The sequence below is a fragment of the Leopardus geoffroyi genome, chromosome A2 (genome assembly GCF_018350155.1).
Source record: "Leopardus geoffroyi isolate Oge1 chromosome A2, O.geoffroyi_Oge1_pat1.0, whole genome shotgun sequence".
In the NCBI taxonomy this organism is placed as follows: Eukaryota; Metazoa; Chordata; class Mammalia; order Carnivora; family Felidae; genus Leopardus; species Leopardus geoffroyi.
In genome coordinates this window covers 127,284,030-127,305,582 of record NC_059331.1, presented here as the reverse complement: position 1 = coordinate 127,305,582, position 21,553 = coordinate 127,284,030, and the positions used below count along the sequence as shown (strand labels likewise).

General features: G+C 39.7%; 1 protein-coding gene across 3 annotated transcripts in view; it reads left to right on the top strand.

Annotated features, from left to right (window-relative positions):
- The window catches only part of AOAH (acyloxyacyl hydrolase), a 168,599-nt gene that overhangs the window by 21,907 nt on the left and 125,139 nt on the right, over positions 1-21,553 (top strand). For all 3 annotated transcript variants that reach the window (XM_045495320.1, XM_045495321.1, XM_045495319.1), the window contains exons 3-5: positions 3,276-3,371; positions 12,760-12,826; positions 20,276-20,375. In XM_045495320.1, the coding sequence (XP_045351276.1) occupies positions 3,276-3,371; positions 12,760-12,826; positions 20,276-20,375 (263 nt within the window). The remainder of the gene's footprint in view (positions 1-3,275; positions 3,372-12,759; positions 12,827-20,275; positions 20,376-21,553) is intronic.

The following is a 21,553-nucleotide window of genomic DNA, read 5'->3' as shown; positions in this document are numbered from 1 at the left end:
CATTATTTTCAGAAGCCACGTGAGAAGAGATTTTCCATATGTGAGGTTTCGAATGGTGACTTGAGCAAAGTGCACCGCTCTCACTCTCTGTAAATGAACAGTAGCTTGGACAAACTCACTTTAGCAGAGCCAGGCCTTTTATCAGCAGCCAGAGAATGGTCTGTAATGCGAAGAATTATTCTGCCCATGCGTCTAAGGGAAAACATTCTTTAGCCTGTCAAGACAGTGGAACCTCTTATTAGAAACTACAGCCAAGTCAATTTCTCCACTCTTGCCAACTAAAGGATTCAGAACACACTGCGCTGCAGACCCTAAATTAACAATCCAGCTGGAAGGGGAGTTGAGGCCCCTGGATATGGGTGAGGATGTCTAAGGGAGCATGATTCAAATCAAAGCTGAGTCCAACCTGGGCGTTTACATATTTCAAACCCCATTACCCAGTTTTCTTCAGAGCCCTTTTGATCATAACTCTTCACTGGGCAGAGCAGAGGTGATGTCAAGGTCCACTCCATCAGAGACAGCTGACTTTTTTTTTTTTTTTTTGGCTCCTTTTATCTAATGATTTCCAATTTTAGTAAGGAGTACTAAGGAGCCACCAAAGTCATAAGAGTCCTTGATGGGATTCCTCTGAGTAAAAGAAAAACCCATATCTATAAGTACAAAGAAGCAGGTTGAGGTTTCGAGTGGCACAATTCTCTTTGCATTGATCCTTGCAAGCCTTGGATTAAAACAAATGCATACCCTCGTTTCAAGTCCATGCTGGGTGAAGCAGCTCATTGATGAGATGCCACACAAAGTGATTGTTATGCAAGATTTCAACCCCATGTCCACCGCCTTCTGTGATCCCCAGCTGCAAGTCGTGACTATTTGCTATCAGATCCGCTGTCTGACTCAAGAGTTGGCACTGGTTGTTTCACACCAGAATGAGAAGTGCAGTCATGCCCTGCAACAAGATGGAATGAGAGTAAGCGACGTTGTTGGGGAGATGACTGAGTCTGAACACAACTTCAGGTGCACTCATTAACCTTTTCCTATGGAGACCCCCAGCAACGGACAACTGAAATGTCACTCTGCCGGTTCTCCAGTCAGCTTGCTTCAAGTCAGCACACATCTCTGTCCCCTGACTCCAAACCACACCCTGCATCAGGCATTCAAAGTTAGAGAGAGTAAGACCCTTCTCCCACCTTCAAGGAACTTCTGGTCCAAATCTAAACTCGTAAAAATGAAGTTCCAGTGGAGAGGTAACTTGTTCAAGTTACACTGTTTGTAACTCATCCATCCAGTATTTGAACCCAAGTTTATTTTTTAATTCAAAGCCTCTCCCTTTTCAACTATACCACACTGTATCCTCTTACCACACTGCAATCTCATTATTTATCATTGTCTTTCAATTGCAGTTATTAAAATTTATTTAGCTCCCGTTACTTAAGAGGTGATTGGCAGAGGCATAAATTAGGGGGCAAAAGTATTATAAATGTTGAAAATATTCACATATGTTAAATATATTTTATATATTTAAAGTAAAAGTGAAATTGGTTTATCTCTGGGTGAGTTAAATGATGTTTATTTTATTTACAATATTCGGTATTTTTTGTTTTCTAAAATGAGATTGCATTGCATTATATTTTGAAATGTTATCTTTAAAATAAAACAAAATACACATGAAAATGTTTATACACATGAAAATGCTTTTTAGATCATAAAGTGCTAATAAGTATCAGCTACTAAATTCATTGCGTGTAATAGAACCCTCAATGCATGGATTACTAAAAGCACATCTAATCAACCTTGATAGTTGGTGTTGATAAATGCGCAGGTGCTCTCAGAGCAGTGAGATTGTGGTTTTCAAGATCACGCTCAGATTAGGTGAGCCTAGCTTTGTCTGGCTTTATCTGAGGATACAGAGCAATCGAGGCCAAAAGCCTCATCAGCTGTTGCAGTGTCTAGAAAGAGGAAAGTCTCTCGCTCATTGACAATCCTGCATTTTACAGAAGATTTTATTTCTTTCTGTCTAGAAATGCTCAATTGTACTATCACATCTGTTACCAGCCACCGTCCCTCAAGGAGTCCTGGTAGAAATCTGGCTTTAATGACACTGCATGTGAATTTGGGTTCCCAGCACCTTGAGCAGATGGTTAATGGCAAGTTTACTACTGGGCCAGGCACCCTGGAACTTCTTCATTTGGGATATAAGCCTTCTTTTTCCTCCTTGGAAACCAACCACTGCTAATAAATGCCACTCTTGTCTCTCTGAGGCCTAACAATTTCCTCTCACAGACTTACTGATCTTTGACCAACCAACCCTTTGTGTGTAGAAGAAAGAGTCCCCTCTCTTTGGAAAAAGGAAGTTTGGGCTTTCCCAGGCATTCAGGAGATCAAGGCTGGTGATAGAAACTTCTAAGAGGTGTCAGCCTGGCATTTCTGGGCCTTCACATATGTATACCAAGGTTGGTGAAGTAATATATTCCTAATTTAATCTGAGGTTCCTTTTAGACACTTAGTATATTGGCATATGCTTTCAAGCAGAGTGCTTTCTAGCTGGGAGGTGAAATGATACTTTACACTCGTGTGATGATTTCAAAGGCATGTTCAATTGCACTGTTATCTCACTGAATCATTACAGCCTCTTATAGGAAACTTATTACCTACTTTGCAGTGAGGAGACCAAGTCTTAGAAAGCCTGGATGGTAAATCCAAGATTCAAGAGCAGGACTCAATTCCAGGTCTTCTGACTCTAAAGGCTGAGCAATTTCCACCACTTTTCTAAAATTAAAAACCTGACCCTAAGTCACAGCTGAGTATGTATGGGGTGGGGATGATCCTAATCCCAATGAAACCAGCTGCTGCAGAAAGGAAGAAAAGGGGGGAGGAAGGAAACCAGTGTCTATTGAGCTTCTGCTCTGTGCTGACTTGTTTATTTCCACACTGTCTCCTTTAAATGCCATGTCTGTCTTCTATGCGATTGAAAAGCAATGAACATAAACAAAGATTCAGTTACCTCCACAAAGTCCTATAGCTTACAAGTGGCAAAACTGAACTGACAACCAGTCTTTCTGACCCTCAAACATACAATCTTCTTAGCACACTTTACATTTCACTACAACTCATGGTGCCTTTATGCACACAGCAGATGTTAAAAGGCTTGGCAAACAAAAGTTCTGTGTTTTGGAAAGGTTGGTGTTCCCAAGGACACATGCGCATCCCTTCCTTTCCCCTGGCCCTCCAGCACAGTTTTCTACATGACACTGCTGACATGTTCTTCTGTCTCCTTGCAGCCTGTGTGGCGGTGGTATCCGTGATTGAACAGCTTGCTCAAGTTCACAACTCCACGGTGGAGACCTCAATGGAGAGACTGTGCAGCTACCTTCCTGGTAAATACAGAAAGGGTCATGTGGCTGTGGGTCTGATTTGTTTTCTGACTTTTGAGTCATCATGAGCGAGTTTATACCCTACACACACTTATGGAGGAGAATATGACTGAGTTATTTGTGTGAGTTGATATTCTTATGGGGCTCATAGAAATTAAAACAAATACACACACACACACACACACACACACACACACACACACACAAACCACTCGAGGCAATTTTTTCCCCTGACATTCATTTTCCACCATGGCAGAATGAGATTGTTGAGGACATTTAGGAAATAAAATGTAGAATGGCCAATTGTTGCTTCATATCTCACATTTATAATGATTTGCCTAACTGGAGTTCATTGCCTTAAGTGCCAAGAAGGTCAAAATAATGAAAAATGGATAATTTTCAATGATTTATGTTAATTTAACCACATGTACACTCCCAGATACATGTACAGCCTTACCCACACAGAGCTTTATTTAGTCAGAGAGGACAACTGATCTTTAAAAAACCCAAATGGGAAAATAATCTGGGAACTTTCCACGGATTTGAATTGGATCTCAATAAAATCATCTGACCCATACTCAAAAAAAAACAAAAAAAAGGAATGGGTTGATGATTGATGATTTAAACAAATTGTATATTTCTCTCTCCATCTCCACAAAGTTGAAAAAATATTGATTCTATTTCCCTTACAGAATACTATTAGGTGAACAGCCACAATGAGTAAACTTCTTTGAGAGTCAAATTGTCATTCCTTGAATGTTAAGAAACAAATTCATCAAGGATGATTTTTTTTCAAAGTAAGGAAGCCAGACTAATGGTGGTTGTGTCTGGTTTACATAGCATGCTGTTCCAATAGCACCAAAGCATTTTCAGAGAATTTATTGCATTCAGTCACAATATGCATTCACAAGCTAAATTTCTTGGAATTCAATCTAAAGTCTAAGAGAGAATAATACACAAACACGAGTGTTTACAACGTCCCAGATTGATCATTGCTAAGATTTTGACTTATTTACATCATCTTTCTTTTGTGGAATTAGAACGTGGCAGATAGACTTGAAGCAGCCTTTGGCTTCCTCTCACCCCCAGTTCCATTCTCCTTCCATCTCCCCAGAGGGAACCACTCACATGAGCTTTATGGCTATTGTTCTGGTCAAATTTAATACTTTCATATTCACTTGTATGAATCCATAAACAATGTATGGTATTGTTCAGTGGGTAATCTTTTAACCTTTTTTGGAGGAAACAAATCAAACCTAGAAAACCACATGAAATAGATGTATAAGTTTATTAGTTATTAAAATGTGAATACCCTTGTAAACATAGCCCGGGTCAAGAAGAAACAGATAGGTAGCTACTCTAGAAGCCCCATTCCATCATAAATCCATTCTTTTGCCTAAAGGAACAACATCTTGAATTTTACTCTACTCATTTTTTTTTTGGCATTGCTTTATAGTTTTATCTTCCAGGTGGGCATTTGCTATACCCTAGTCTTGCCTAGTCTTAAAATTTTGATATGTCAAGGCCTGGGATGCCTGGGTGGCTCAGTTGGCTGTTTCTGCTCAGGTCATGATCTCACGGTTCTTGGAATTGAGCCCAGCATCAGGCTTTTTGCTGACAGCATGGAGACTGCTTGGGATTCTCTTTATGTCTCTCTCTCTCTCTCTCTCTCTCTCTCTGTCCCTCCCCTGATCCTGCTCTTACTCTCTCTCAGAAATAAATAAATAAACATTTTAAAAAATATTTTTTGACTGCCCAGCTAGTTCGGCTGGTAGCACCTGAGACTCTCAAAAAATATTTTTTGATATGTCTCTTAAATCTGTTTTAATCTATAAGTTTTCTTTCCATCCCTTCCTTTTCCATTTAATTTAATTGTGGGATTTGCCTTGTAGAGTTTCCCACAGTCTGGGTTTTGCTGATTTCTTCCCTATGGTATGATTGAATGTATTGCTCTGTGTTCTTTATTTCCTGAAAATTGCAGCTAGATCCAGAGGCTTGATCAGACTCCAGTTTGACTTCTTTGGCAAGACAATAAGTGGTGATATTTTCTTTAGTCAGGAGGCCATTATAAGTGGCTTTCTCTTTTTGTGACATTAGCAGCTGTTGATGGTCACTAGCCAGATCTCTTAGTTCACTGGGGATTGCAAAATTGTGCTATTCTAATATATCATTTATATTATCTTTAGTGGTGGAAGTACATTAGAGACACTTGGCCTCGTCGTCATCATATTTTTAAAAAATTTTAAAGTTTATTTATTTATTTTGAGAGAGAGAGAGAGAGCGCAGAGGAAAGGCAGAGAGAGGAAGAGAGAGAGAATCCTAATCAGGTTCCACACTGTCAGTGCAAAGCCCAATGCAGGGCTCAAACTCTCTAACCATCAGATAATGACCTGAACAAAAATCCAGGGTTGAACACTTAACCGACTGAGCCACCCACATGTTCCCATCATATTTTAGAGACGTTTTCCCCACAGTCCATAATGGTATTGTCCATAGTAGGAAAGGCAGGATAAATGCCTGATTCCTTTGCTTTACTTGCCAATTTTCAAATGATTCGCTGCCTTTCTATTATTGTCCCATAATAGTCAATTAGTTTTCTTTAAAAACTATCATTATAACAATATAATGAGATATATATATAGATATAGATATATACAGATAGATATATAGATAGATAGATACATAGATATAGAATAGATAGATATAGATAGATATCTCATGTCTTATGTCTCATGAGGTCATACTGACACTTCAAATTCAAATTCAGGACTATAGGATTTTTTTTAGCAGGATTTTCTTCTTAATCTCTCCTGTGTCATATCCATATCTTTCTTTCCACAGCCAAAGTCCTAGTTCTCAAGGACAAAGGGACAAAATACCCTATAATTACTCTTTCACCTATCCCTCATTAGACATATAACAGTCTCAGAATATCAATATCAATCCTCGTACTGCTACCATTAATATACTTTATAATCACTGAAGGCAACCAAAACTGCCCTTTAAGTATACTGTTCCCATTTCTCCACCTTTTGCAATCATTGTTCTCTATGACCTGAGCATACGGCTATTCCATACCATATCCATGCCCTTCTCACCCCCATTTGGTCTCAGTCCCATCAGCAACTATTTGATTGACGTTCACTACCAGCCCTTATGCGGATGCCTCTCTAGTCAACTTGTCTACAGCTCATTCCTCAGGAAGGGCTCATGGGAACACTATTCCCTGAATTCTTGCATCTTAATAACAAGCTGCCTGTGCCCTTTACACTTGAAAGTCAGTTGTTTTTCTGGATACATAAATCCTTGCCATATAATTTCTTTCTCTAAGTATCTTAAATGTGTCTTTAAAGAGCCTACTGATAATCTAATTTCCTTTTTCTTATAAGTCACTTGCTGTTTTTGCCTAGAAGTTCAAAGGAGGTTTTTTTCCTTTCTTCTATAAAATTCAGTCATCTAACTAGAATATGCTTCAGTGTTTGTTGTGGTATATTGATGTTCTCAGGCATGCAGTGTGCTCTCAAATACATTTTTTAAATAATTTCAGAAAAGTTGTTTACTTGTTCAATTTCCTTGATTTGGTTTTCTTTTTCAGGGATTTCTAGTATCCATATTTTGAATCTTCTTTGCCTAACCTTGATATGTTGCCTATTGCTTGAATACTACTATCCTTTCATTTATTTTTTATCTTGAAAGTTTTTCTTAAGACATTAGCTGTTGTATTCACTTCTTGTGTTCATTCTGGTTTAGATTTCATTCCTCTTATAATCTTGTATTCTTCCCTGTGTTCTTTTAGTCCATGTCTGAGTTTTCTAATTTTGATTTCTGTTGTTCTTTCATGACTTAAAGCATTTTATTAATGCTTCTTAGCTCATTTTGAAATACTATGTTATGTTTTAATCCTTTTTTGGACTTGACTTTCTGGCATGCTTTTGCTCTCTATAGGGATGGGATTCTGTTCCTTATTCTTTTTTTTCTTATAATAACTTTGTATGGGAGTTGACCTAGATACATTTCTGTTGCTCATTTTTATATGAAATTAGTTTTCTAAAACTCTTAAAAAGAGAAGTGGTTCAGGGTACGTTTCTAAATGCACAGAACTTTTTTCTGTTGTTCTTATGTAGTGTTAAAACACACACACACACACACACACACACACACACACACACACACACACACACATGGGAGCATACTTTTGGTGTTTCTGACTATTCCCTTGACCACTTTTGTCTGGATTTTCTTTCCTTTGCTTCTCTCCAGCTCAGTTTTGTTTCCAAACCCAGCAGTTTCTCCTCAGCATGGATGCCATCCTAAAAGGAATCTCTGGTAGGTCAGTTTCTAGAAATTATAAATGCCTGGCCATGCCAGCCTCTTAGTCCTTCATCTGCCATCACAGTGGCCAAAACCCCACCCAGTCTCAGCTTCCTTTCTTTAAGTGGCCCACCATACTTTCTAGGCAATACCTATGTACTATTTGGAGACGCCCCCATTCTCAGGTTTATCTGGTATTCTATTGCTTCCCTTTACTTTCTCCCACCCAGATGTTGATAACCCACATGTCTTGCGGATGTGAGTGGTTTATCCTTGCCTAACTGTGTTTTGGGGTTTGTGGAGACACCCAGTTTTGTTCTTTATTTAGGCAAAGTTATGTTGCTCAAAAATGAAAGGCTCAGCAAAAATCCTTCTTCCTAGATTATCTTCACCTGATATACTAGCAAAACGAAAAACAACATGGACCAAGATCGCTGGTATGCAAGGTACCATCTTGGCTCCTTCTGACTCATTACAGGAAACTTCAGAGTCTGCTAAGGTGAATAAGAGGTTGAAAGTCAGATTCTGGTAAAATAAAAGTTGACACCTTCCCAAGAGAAGCGAACTTGGTATTTCAGTTTCCAGTGGTGGGTTTCCTTTCAACTGGAGGAATTTCAAAGGATTAAGAATGGCGCTTGCAGGGGCGCCTGGGTGGCGCAGTCGGTTAAGCGTCCGACTTCAGCCAGGTCACGATCTCGCGGTCCGTGAGTTCGAGCCCCGTGTCGGGCTCTGGGCTGACGGCTCAGAGCCTGGAGCCTGTTTCCGATTCTGTGTCTCCCTCTCTCTCTGCCCCTCCCCCGTTCATGCTCTGTCTCTCTCTGTCCCAAAAATAAATAAACGTTGAAAAAAAAAATTAAAAAAAAAAAAAAAGAATGGCGCTTGCAGTTGTTTTCATGTTATTAATTAATCTTTTACCTGTGGATAGAAATAATATATTCAGTTCAGCTTAAAAGCTCTTTCACCTGACATGCATAAAGGCATGGCAGGCATTACTGTTTCCATTTTATAAATGTATTTTGTACATTTGTGTGTAGGATGGTCACGCAAACTGTAGAGGGTGACAAAGATAGTCTGCCTCCTAGCTCAGGATTTCTCCTTCTTGAAAACGAAATGGGCCTGAGCCATAGTGCCTATTTGCGTCCTGTATTGCTTTCTGCCTGGTGTGCCAGGAGAATGGGGGACAGAGGAAGTGAAATTACACACTTCAACACACAGTTATTATTTTTAAATAGTATTGCTTTTACCTCCAAAGCAGAACTAGTTCAGAAGACATAACCTTAGCGGTCTGAAAGCATGTAAGCGACATTCTTGAGAATAATCACTCAGTAAATCAGGCTGGCCTTTCTTTGCCTGGGAAGACGATTTTTTTGAATTGTGCGAAGCATTACTGACCTTCAGTTTCACCTGCTGCTTTTGCCTCTGGCTCTCATTAGTAAACACCTTGGAAGAATATCAGAATTGTTAATGGAAAAATGATTAATGGAATCATTCTCACTAGGGGTTAGCAGACTCATATGCCCTGAGAGCCTGGTTAGAACTTCACTTTCTTGGGTCACCTATGCAAAAATCTTATCTTCGTGGAATATGATAGTTAAAAACACATGTAGATTTAAAACAAGGAAGGCAACTCTCCTCATGTTTCTTAGGTTCTGAGAGTCTACAAGCAAACTAGTAGGAACTAGCTAGAGAGTAAACATAAGTCTCTAGAAGGAGAGTAGAAGGAGAGTAAACATAAACACTCCCTCCAAAGGGTCTTATGAGAAACTTCGTCATGGCAAACATGAAGGTGACTTACAACCTAGAATGTCCTGGGCTTCATTTACACACACATGTGTACATCTAATGTGTGACAACTGCTCACTTGCTCCTTTTTCACCCTCCTTTGCCCTTGAAAATGGCCACTTTTTTCCCCCTCCTATGCTGTTCCAAGTCTGTTTGACACTGTAGAAACTCAATGCTCTGTACCTTGCTGGTCACAGATGGTTTAACTGTATACATTTCATATCAGATAGGTGACTAGCAATATGTTAGTACCAATCTTTTCTGTGGTTGTATCAGTAATGGTGAGGTGGCATCTGATCATGCTGACTGGGCCCTATCTGGCTTGCTCTGGAGGTCTGGCACATCTCCACTCTGTACCTTTCTGTGCTGATCTATAATTTAGCTCTCAAGGGGCCATCTCTTATTCCTTTGCTCCAGGAGCCTCTCCCTCTTAACCATTGCAGAAGCCATCTGAGAAATGATCACTGAATCTGTCTGAGAAATTGATCATTCAGATGGTCCTACTCAGAGAGCGAGGAAAACTTGCAGCCACTCATTTCAACCTGAACAAAACAAGGTTCTAAGAAAATACGCACACACCCCAACAACATCTCTTATTGTACCAGAAAGAAGATGAATTTCCTCTGTCTTTCAAGCAGTACTGCAAGAATAAATATTGCCCAGCTTTTGGTTCAACTAGTTCTACATTGGCCATACTTGAAACTGGCTTCCAGAGTGCTCTGCCAATTCATGTAATTTTCAATATCTGTTACATAATTCTCCAAACTCCCTAGATGGTCTAGTGAAGGAGACTGAATTCCATTCCCACATTTTTCAGATGAGGAAACGGAAACCCAGAAGGGGTAAGCAATCAAAGGTCAGAGCAGGTCCATGGATGCTGAAATCAGGTCTCTGAATCCTATGACATCATAGATTCTTGATACTCTCCATTGCACTGACCCTGTAAAGGAGCACCCAGGGGAAAGAGAGGTTTTTATTTTAGAACCTTTTTATTGAGGAGACACCTGGGTGGCTCATTTGGTTAAGCATCTGACATTTGATTTTGGATCAGATCACGATCTCATGTTGTGAGATCGAGCCTGGGTTGGATTCTGCCCAGGGTGTGAAGCCAAGTTAAGAGTCTCGCGCGCGCGCGCGCCTCCTGCAGTTCATCCATTTAAAATGTATAATTCAATGGCTTTTAGTATATTCCCAGAGACGTGCATTTATCACCACAGTGAATTTTAGAACACTTTCAGCACACTAGAAAGGACCCTCACACCTCTAAGTTGTCCTTATCCATCCTCCCCAGCCCTAAACAACCACTAACCTATTTTCTGTCCCTATGCATTTGCCTCTTCTGGACATTTCATATCAATGGAATTATGTTTCTCTCATTTAGCATAATGTTTTTCATGTCCATCCATGTGTGGCATGTAGCAGACCTGCATTACTCTTCACAGCTGAATATTCTATTGTATGGATGTAGCCCATTTTGTTCATTCATTTGTTAATGGACATTTGGGTTGAATTGTTTCCACTTCTTGCCTATTTTAAATAATGCCACTGTGAACATTTATGCACAAGTTTTTGTGTTTATATATATTTTTTATTCTTTGGGGTATATACCTAAGAGTAGATTTGTATCATGTGGTAACCCCATGTTGAACCATTTGAGGAAATGTCAGACCATTTACCAAGGTGGCTGCACCATTTCATGTTCCCACCAGCAGTGTGTGAAGATTCTAATTTCTCCAAATCAATACTTGCTATTATTTGTCATTAAAAAAATTTTTTTTTGAGAGAGACAGAGCATGAGTGGGGAAAGGGTGGAGAGAAAAAGGACAGAGGATCCAAAGCAGGCTCTGCCCTAGCAGCAGTGAGCCCAAAGTGAGGCTCAAATTCGTGATGTGAGATCATGACTTGGGCCAAAGTCAGACGTTCAACCAACTGAGCCACCCACGTGCCCCTATGATCTGTCATCTTTATTATAGCATATCATAGTGGGTATGATGTGGTATCTCATTTTGTTTTTGATTTGCATTTCCTTAATAGTCAAAGATGTTGAGCATCTTTTCATGTGCTTATTGGCCATCCATATATCTTCTTTGGAGAAAACCTATTCAGATGCTTTCTTCAGGTGTTTGGTACAATTCACCAGTGAAGCCATCTGGTTGTGGGCTTTTCTTTGTGGGAAGCTTTAGATTACTAATTCAATCACTTGTTATAGATCTATCCAGATTGTCTATTTTTGAGTCAATTTTGGCAGTTTGTCTTTCTAGGAATTTGTCCATCTCATCTAGTTAACTAAGGTGCGGTCATGCAGTGTCATAGTATTCCCCCATGGTTCTTTTCACTTCTGTAAAGTCAACGTGGGGATATAATTTTAAGTTCCTACTTCAAACGCAATGTGTTTGAAGTCATTGCTTTATTGTAGGAAAAACGTTCCTATGAATAGATCTATTGTAATATAACAATAATATTTACATTATTTACTAGTGAGTAAAAATGAAGTAGCAGACAGTGTTTCCCATACTTATCCTATTCTTTTACTACCCTACCCTCCAAGCAAGTTGTGGGTAGTGCAGTCTGAGATGAGCATGACGAGATAAATTCTCATCAGAGAGAGACTCCCATCTCTTCCCAGGACAGCCCATCTGTCCTAATTGTGCTAAGGTCCTAATTCCCAAGGCTCCACAGTGGACTTACAAACTGGAAAAACAGGACCAGAGAATAAACAGGCTTCATTGTGCAAACTGATCAATTCACAAAGCATCCCTGTACTCTCACAGTGGAGAGGAAGGAGATTGCTTTGTTAGTGTGTGTGTGTGTGTGTGTGTGTGTGTGAGATCTCTGGTGAAGATGGCAGTGCAGGGACATTTTGACCATCTCTTTTTATCTCTGGAATACTAACAGCAAAAACTAAATAGGCAAAGTGAAATCTTTTTTTCCAAATGAACACCAGAAAAGAGTATTTTTAGCAAAGCTATATTTTAAATTATTTACTTTAACGTGAGTCCTGTTTCTTTTATTTCAACAAAGGAGATCTTCACCAACATTCAGACATTCCTTGCTGTACAAAAGAAAATAAAACCCCCAAATTTAACTGTAATAAACTGGTAATCTTTGTCATGTACTGTAAACAAAGTAGCATTCACATAAACCTGAAATAATGAATACATTAACTGTAACATTTCCCTCAAACCCCTATAATTAATCACTGGAATCAATGATAAATTAATCATCCATCATCAATTCTTAGTAAAGATGATTATGAAAATAATCTATTTCCCCTTCTTTATTTATTTTTTTTTTTTAGAAAAGCTGTTCTTGAAGACAACCTGCTATTTAGTGATAGAAATGTTTGGACCAGACATCATAAAACTGTGAGTATGTTGGCATGTTGACCTTACTCAGTTGCTGGGACATGGGTGAAACAGGAAAGCTGAGAGGCAGCTGACTCTTCTGCCAGCAGGATGTACTCACTGAACAAGGACTTGAGCTGTGTTCCTGTTCTTGTTAATAGTGGAACATTCAGACCTGACTCAGGTCCACTATCATTTGAGGCAAAGGCTCCCCTTGAATTACAGTATGGAATCTGGCTTTATTTCTCCTCAAGAGCCTTCCAGAAGAAATTTTACTAACAAGTGACTAGATCCTACTGTCCAGACCCAGGCATTTGGCCCCTTACCCTGAGCTCCCCCAAGTGTACTAGTCTTTCCCTTCAACCCCAGCTGGATTCCAAGGCCACATCATCTTAGGTTCTTCTCCTCTGTCCTCCCTCATGGGTTTCCTGGCCCCTCCCTACTTCTCTAGCCCTAGCCCTTGCCTCTCAGGATCCCCTGCGTGTGCCATTATCACATGTCTGCTTCCTTCTTTCTCTTCTCTGTCTTTCTTTTTTGAGCTCAAGGGCACTGGATGAGATAAACCCTATTCCGTCTTGTTCATGACATTTTCTCAAGAATCCATACATGACTTTCTTATATTTTTTATTTAGTTAGTTACTTAGTTATTTTGAATAATGTAATTAGCATCCAAACCTACCACCCAAAACTAAATCTAGGACCTTGGTTATAACTTACTCTAACCACCCAGTCCCTCTTTCATTCATTCTCATGCTTTTTTCTACCTAAGTAATAAATCCCATGCTCATCTTTCTCTTGTTTTCTTTTTTCTATAGTTTATACACACACATACACACACACACAGTTATGTTAATATGTTAAATTTATGTATATTTATGTATAATAATATATAAGAAATTTGTGTCAATATGTAATATGGAAAATTAATCTTAATTAAATATCAATGGATTGAGGTATCAATGATTAATAATTATAATTAATGGTAATATATAATTACATAAAATAATTAGAATTTTAATGTACTTACTATATATATTTCTTTAAAATATACCTTGTTTTAGTCATTTCTTAAATTTATGAAGACAGTATCACATTGTATGTAATCTTTCAGGACTAACCACTTGAGTTCCTATGTCTAGGGGACCTACCACTTGGGTTTATATGTCTATGGGACCTACAACTTGGGTTTATATGTCTAAGATTCATCCATAATGTTGTGTCATTGCTATAATTCACTCACTCTGCCTGTATAGAATATTCCATTGTGTCTCTACAAGAATCTATTCCTTCACTCTCCCATTTTAAGTTGTTTATTGGTTTTCTCTCTTGTGAACAGTGTTACAATGAACATTCTTATGTGGTTCCTCTTTTATATGCCATTAGCCTCAAAACAGATAGGCTCAGAGGCACCATTCCCCACAACTAGGTAGCCTAGAGTTGCAGAATTTTAAAGACAAAAGGAGCTTAAAATCATAAAGTCCAAAGTGTTTGGTCATGCTGTGCACCTGCCTCTATTAATATGTATCTCACGCTATCATGGTAAATGATTTCTCATGAGCCGCTGAGTGCAAGTGTTGGGAAGGCAGGGACCATTTCTTTTTAGCTCATACTTCTATTCCCGTTACTGCCTCCTAACTGGACTCCAGACTTGCCCATTGGCACAAGTCAATAATCCACATTCTAGCTGGCCAAATATATTTTAAATGCCAAACTAATATGGCACTAACAAAATTCTTCAGTCTTCACACTATTTGCAGGATTCCTTAGCCACATACACAAGGCTATTTATAAATCAGTCCTTGAGGACATTTTCAGACTATCCCTGGCTGTTCCACAGCACACCACATTCCAAACCACTTGTAACTCCCCATACACACCAAGAGGTTTTTGCCACAGGGCCTTTGCATAAGATGTTCCCCCATGCTTGATTCATTCAAAACCTCTACCCCAGACAAATTCTACTTCTTTAGACCTCAGTTCCAAGGTCACTTCCTCTGGAAGCTTGCCTGACCTTAGCCCTTAGGGTGGGATAAGACAGATGATATTCCCACCACCATCAACACACACACACGCACACATGCATGTGCACACACACATACACACACACACACACATTCCTGGTATCCGGTGCAAACCCCTAGCACAGCACTTACCACATCTGTTTGTAATTTAATTCTCCATTTACTTTTTCTGAGTTGCTAACTAGATTGAAAACCTTCTGAGATGCATTTCATTCATCTCTGTATCTCCAGATACTTAGCAAAATACTGAGTATGTGGAAAGAAGGAAGGAAGGGAGGGAAGGAGGAGAAGGAGAGGGCTTTGTATCTTCAGGGCTTGGTGCTATATTTGAGCCTTCAATATATATTGAAGTCCTTCAATAAATGTTCATTGAACTAATTATTTTAAAAGAACAAAATTATCACTGCAGATGATATGACTAGATAGCTCCAAAGAAATTGGTTGGACATATTAAAACAGGAAAAGAAAAACTTTTTAGCCTATTTATTGAATCTGCCTATATACCTATTATGAGCTAGGTGCTCTGGCAGAAATGTCAGCTTGGCGGAGAGGTTCTGTTGGGCCTAGATCATGGAACCAGAGAGGTACATGGAAAAAAGTCATAGAAGCTAAAGAGGAGAGTGCATGCAGATACCCAAAAGGAGGAGCCAGAGATTAGCTACCAAGCATGCTGGGAGTGAAAGGGCCATTGCCTGGGTTGATTAAGAAACCCATTGCTCTTCTGTAGCTGGCCAGAGTGGCAAGTGTAAGAGACATTTAAGACAAAGATGAGAGAGGACAGACAAGACACTGTCCTAAGTACTACAGATTTGAACTGTACAAACAACAGTCCCACCTCAAATAACAGCAAATTAACACAAGGTGTTAAAGAAGAATGGGCCCAGCAAGTCACCAAAACAGAGGGCCACTCTCTGAGTAGGTGGTGGGGAAGGGAGACATTTTTTTCCTTTGTGATGACTCAAAGTCACGAGACAACTAATTCTCAGTAGTAGGGGTGGGCCATTTGAAGAAAGACAGATATAATAAATGATCCCCCTTCATGGTTCTGTCTACCATTAGTTTTGTTTGCAAGGAATTTTCCGGTACCTGTGTTAGGTGTTTGCTGATAGACATTTCTCCTCTTATGGTGTGCTCTTATTACAACTTCTTTTAATCAATCACATACAGTTTGGGGTTGATATAAGTGCTGAAAATGACAATCTTATGGTTTAGTTTTACCTCAATTTCAGGCTTCCAGTATTAAATGTGTTTTCTAACCCAGAAGGCATCCCTCCTCATTATTTCACACCAGTCAATTATCAATGATTCATGGACTAATTATTCAGCAATTACATTTCCTACCCATGGGCAAGCCACAGGATGTTGTTGGGAAGTGAGTCACCTGAGCACTCAGGCATTCCCCCAAGAACCTGGATCATACAGGGAGGGGCTGCTTCCAGGAGCGGCCAATTCTAGCCAGTGCTAGGTCTTAGCCATGTGCTGGGTCTTCCTCTGCCTGGTCTTGACCTCCATTGTGCCATTGGTTGCCATAGCAAGCCTGATCCTTATCTTCTGTACATCTCACCTTACTTCCTAGGATTTACTTCTGCTTTCCTCTAAATCATAAACTCTTGTATTCTAAACTAGGAGGTCTCAGAGATCATGGGGGGCCTAAACTACCAACATTTTTTAGAAGAAAATGTGAAACAGGATTTATAACATAGTACACCTTAGATGTAATTAATGTGTTTTTAGACACCCAAACACAAAGCAATATCCGTGCCATTCACAAGATAATTACAGCAGTCCCCCATTATCCAGAGGGGGCAAATTCCAAGACCCCCCAAGTAGTTGCCTGAAACCAGATAGTACTGAACTATATATACTATTTTTTCCTATACATACATACTTGTGATATAGTTTAATTTATAAATTAAGCACAGAAAAATATTAGCAACAACAATAAAATAAAACAATTAAAACAATACACTGTAATAAAAGCTATGTGAATGTGGTGTCTCTCTCTCTCTCTATCTCTTAAATATCTTATTGCACTGTACTTACCCTTCTTCTTGTGATGATGGGAGATGATAAAATGCCCACGTGATGAGATAAATGAAGATGAATGACGTAGGCATTGTGAGGTAAGTTAGGTGGCTATTGACCTTCTGACGATATGTTAGAAGGAGAATCATCTGCTTTCAGACGATGGCTGACTACTAGTTACTGAAACCATGGAAGGCAGAACCACAGGCAAGAGAGAGACTACTGTACAAGATTTATAGAAGTGAATAAATTCATAGTGCGCTCTGTGTGTGGTCCAGAAATGGGATAAAAGTATTAAGTTGCATAAGGAAGATCTTCTTCCAATGCTGTGAATATATCTCTGTGACTATATGTTAATATATAAACTTTCTTTGAAAGTGATGTCAAGGTCTAAATTTGAGAGCTTTCATGTGTGGAAGTCCCTGTCCTCACTCCCTGCCATAGGCTGTTACTCTGTCTATTAACCCTGACCTTGCTCCCTTCTTTTGATTTATGGTGATGATCATCATCATTGACTTCATTCTACCATGATCTTAATTAGACTTGTTAATTAGCTCTGCCAAATGTGTTGAAGCCTCTTCCCTCCTCCCCAGTCCCCCACCACATGCCTCATTCCTGCACACCTCTGTACCTATAAGGGTAGTAAAAGGAAGTAAACTAAAAAGTGACCATTTTGGTCTTTTTGCTACTATGGGAAAAAGAAAACAATGTTGAGTGGGAATGGATATTCTGAATTTGGAGATTTCCTAGGGATTTCACATCTTATGTGTTGCCTAGGCTTTCTATCCCACAATTGGTAAAGAGCACATGTGCTATTTTGCCACTTCCTTACATCTTGCACATTCTAATGGTCTTACACTTGTCTGGATTTATGAGGCTCAGCATTTTCTATTCTTGTCCAAAGGAGTGCTTCTCACTTTCAGTCTTTTGATGACAAAGATCTGATCTTAGAGGACCCTGGGAAGAACACCATATGCCTGTTCCCCTCTCCTATTCCTCAATGTAGAGACCACCTCACTGTCTGTGGGGCTTTCATTTCCACTCCCATATTCAAGTTCACTTACTTGAAATTGTGCTCTATTTGCAGAGAAAGAGAATATGTCTTGGATATCATATGATTAGTTAGTGGTCCTGGATTACCACAAATGGGATGGCTGTAGGGTTTAAAGAAAAAAAAAAGGTTAAGCAGAGCCTATTTATCACCCTCTTGAGTCCACTAAATATCAAACCCCCATAAAGACAGCAGTCATCAGTTAAATAAATGAACCATTAAGTTGAGAAAAGATATGTGAAAACAGCCACCTCTCCTGATTTACTGACCCTTGGTAGACATTAGTTTGCTAATGAACTTTATCTTCTACATACAGCTTGCCCCACAACTTAGAAGATGTGAACTCCTTTTATATTTTAAGTTACCTTCCCCTCTACCTCTCACCAAGGAACCATGGAGCCAAACAGATGACTCTCTTTTTCCCTCTTAACTCAGGTACTCACAGAAGCGTGGGAAGCCATCTTACCAGGCTTCAGACAGGGATGGAAGCAGGACTTGGAAGCCACCAGGAATACAGGGGCACATTCTCCCCAGGCTTTCTCACTGCACACACTGGGTTCTGACCCCCTGAATCCTATCCTACAGATTAGCTTTCCAACTTCTCAGTCCATGTGGCAGAAAATGACTTTACAGTCCCAAGTTACTATAGCTCCTGTTATTCTGGGAACAGCTCAGAATGAGGTTGAAGTTGTTAATACCAATTCCAAATTTCCATAGGAGGGAATCTGACTGATCCTACTTGAACAGTCATCAAATGAGGTCCAATCAACTGGCCAAGACATAGGGAGTAAGTAAAACATAGTTGCTAGGAACTTACCCCTGTGGAAGAAGGGGGTCAGTTAAATGATCACGTGAGCTGGGAAAAAATCCCAAAAAGTATCTTCTAAAATCAAGAACTGTTTTCTGAGATTATTCTCTGGGTATGACCAGCGTATGTTTATGGATTCTTTTTGTTGTTTTGGTTGGTTGGGTTGGGTTTGAATCAATGATTTACTGGGAAAAGTTACTAAAAATCCATACTCTATTTGTTCCTTCATTTGAAGCAGCACATTGTACTCATTCTTCTTGGTAAGAAGAATTTTGGGAGTGTCAGGTAGAAAATGCATATGGAAGGTTTGTGTTAGCACCTTCAAACTAGACATAAACCAAAATGTTTATTTTTTTTTTTAATTTTTTTTTCAATGTTTATTTATTTTTGGGACAGAGAGAGACAGAGCATGAACGGGGGAGGGGCAGAGAGACAGGGAGACACAGAATCGGAAACAGGCTCCAGGCTCTGAGCCGTCAGCCCAGAGCCCGACGCGGGGCTCGAACTCACGGACCGCGAGATCGTGACCTGGCTGAAGTCGGACACTTAACCGACTGCGCCACCCAGGCGCCCCAACCAAAATGTTTAAAGAGCACTTTCCTTACACCATCCTGGGGTGTGGAAAGTCAAACATATTGTATTTTCTCCCATAAGGTAAAGAAATATATTTACTTTATTATTTTTTTAAATATTTATCCATTTTTCAGAGAGAGAAAGAGAGAGCACACCCATATAAGCAAGGGAGGGGCAGAGAGAGAGGGAAATAGAGGATCCCAAGAGGGCTCCGTGCTGACAGCAGAGATTCCCAAGACAAGGCTCAAACCCACAAACTTTGAGATCACAACATTAGCCAAAGTCAGATGCTTAACTGACTGAACCACCCAGGAACCCCTAGAAATATATTTATTTTAAAGGGAAACAGATGATTGGGGCACCTGATGGCTCAGTCAGTTAAGCGTCCGACTTCGGCTCAGGTCATGATCTTACAGCTCATGGGTTTGAGCTGTGCTGACAACTCAGAACCTGGAGCCTGCTTCAAATTCTGTGTCTCCCTCTCCCTCTCTGCCCCTCCCCCACTCATACTCTGTCTCTGTCTCTCTTTCAAAAATAAATAAACATTAACAAAAATTTAAATAAAGGGAAACAGATGATTTGGATTATGCCTAAGAAAATAATTTTAGGTGTTAAGGCTTTATTATAAATGATTTTTTGCTATAAGACCTAGCAAACTTTAAAATATTCCTTCCATCAAATTATACACCTATCCATTTTTCTTTTCCCAATTTTATTTGTGGCTTCTCCTGAAAAGAATCACAGTGCCCATGTGAGAGGATGACCACAGCTCAGTGCTGTCCATGCCCCCTTCCCACCCCCCAGGACCTTATTTCAAACAGAAAAGAGAGCAACATGGCAGGAAATCGTTTTGATCTGGCAGCTACTCCAGGCTGGACTCAAAGACCATGCTAGAATCCATTCTGGGGATTTACCTTCCTTTGAAATAGGTTCTATTTCCTAAATGCCTGAGAGATCTTAAATAGCCTTTGTTTTGTCCCATTTCCCTCCAGGCTTAGCACAGATATGAATGCTGATGTGGTGTGTCACACCCTGAAGTTTTGTAAGCAGGACCCTGGCCAACCATTGTGTCATCTCTACCCACTTCCCAAGGTAAGTGGATTTTCACTTTGAATGTCAGATTACAGTAACCTGCAAGCCCTTTGGACATGTTGTAAAGGGAGGTTCAGCTTCACTGGCTCAACGGTTGGGGGACAGAGAGAGACAAGACAACATTTCCAATTACATCGTGTGAAATAATATTCCCCAGTTTCAACCTAGACCCTCACCCCATGCTGCCAAAGAATGTTTTGGCTACTTAACTATCATAGACTGTAATCTAGAGCTCAGCTGGCAGTAGGTGGGAAATCTAACCAGCCAAGAAGAGGAGAGCTTAAATCTCTTTCTGCTATTTAAAAAATCAAGCAGATCACTTTCACAGAGACCAACTCATCCAGTTTGCCCAGGACTTTCCTGGGCTAAGCACTGAGGTCTCACATCCTGGGAAGACCTGAGCCATTGGTCACCCTAGTCTGAGCTTAATTGTCCTCACACATAACATGGGTATAATAAAATGCCTAAAATACCTCCCTCATAGGTTTGTTGTGGGAAACAGTTGAGCTAATACATCCAAAATGCTCAGCACAATACCTGCTACATTAAAAAGTGTTGATAAAAGTGGTAGCCAATATATAATTATTATCAATATCATTATTATTCAGAGATAGCTCTTCAGAACCCCCCGTGTGTGTTACATCATGTTGGACAATTTTCAATTGAAATGCAGGCGGACAGGGCTGCAAATGTTGACACAATTCTCAGCTCACATTCTGAATGAGAGCATAATATTAAATCCAGTTCCGCCTCAAAGTATTGATTTTTCAGAAGCTGCCTGTAAAAATAAAATTAAATGATAAAATAAAAGAAAATTCTATGCCCCCTGTCCCAGAAATGTAGTTTTTCTGTGTATTACACAGTAGGCTTCTGATTTGTATGTGATTTCCTTTTTCTTCTCAAGAAAATAAAGTCAGTTTAATATTTTGTGGCCTGAACCAATGAATCTGATGTTGCTGCCTGACTATCATAAGCTTGTCTCCTTGAGAGGGAAGATAGAGATTCAAATACCTGGAGCATGTGTCCATGACGTGCTTCCTCAGTCATTGACTATGTGCCGATTAAATTTCCCCTAATTCCACCTGAGAAGCTTTGGAGTCCACTGGTTTCTAGAAGGGATAGGCACTTTTAATTAAAAAAGTTTTTTTCATGAATTCAAATAGCATGTAAATATTGCA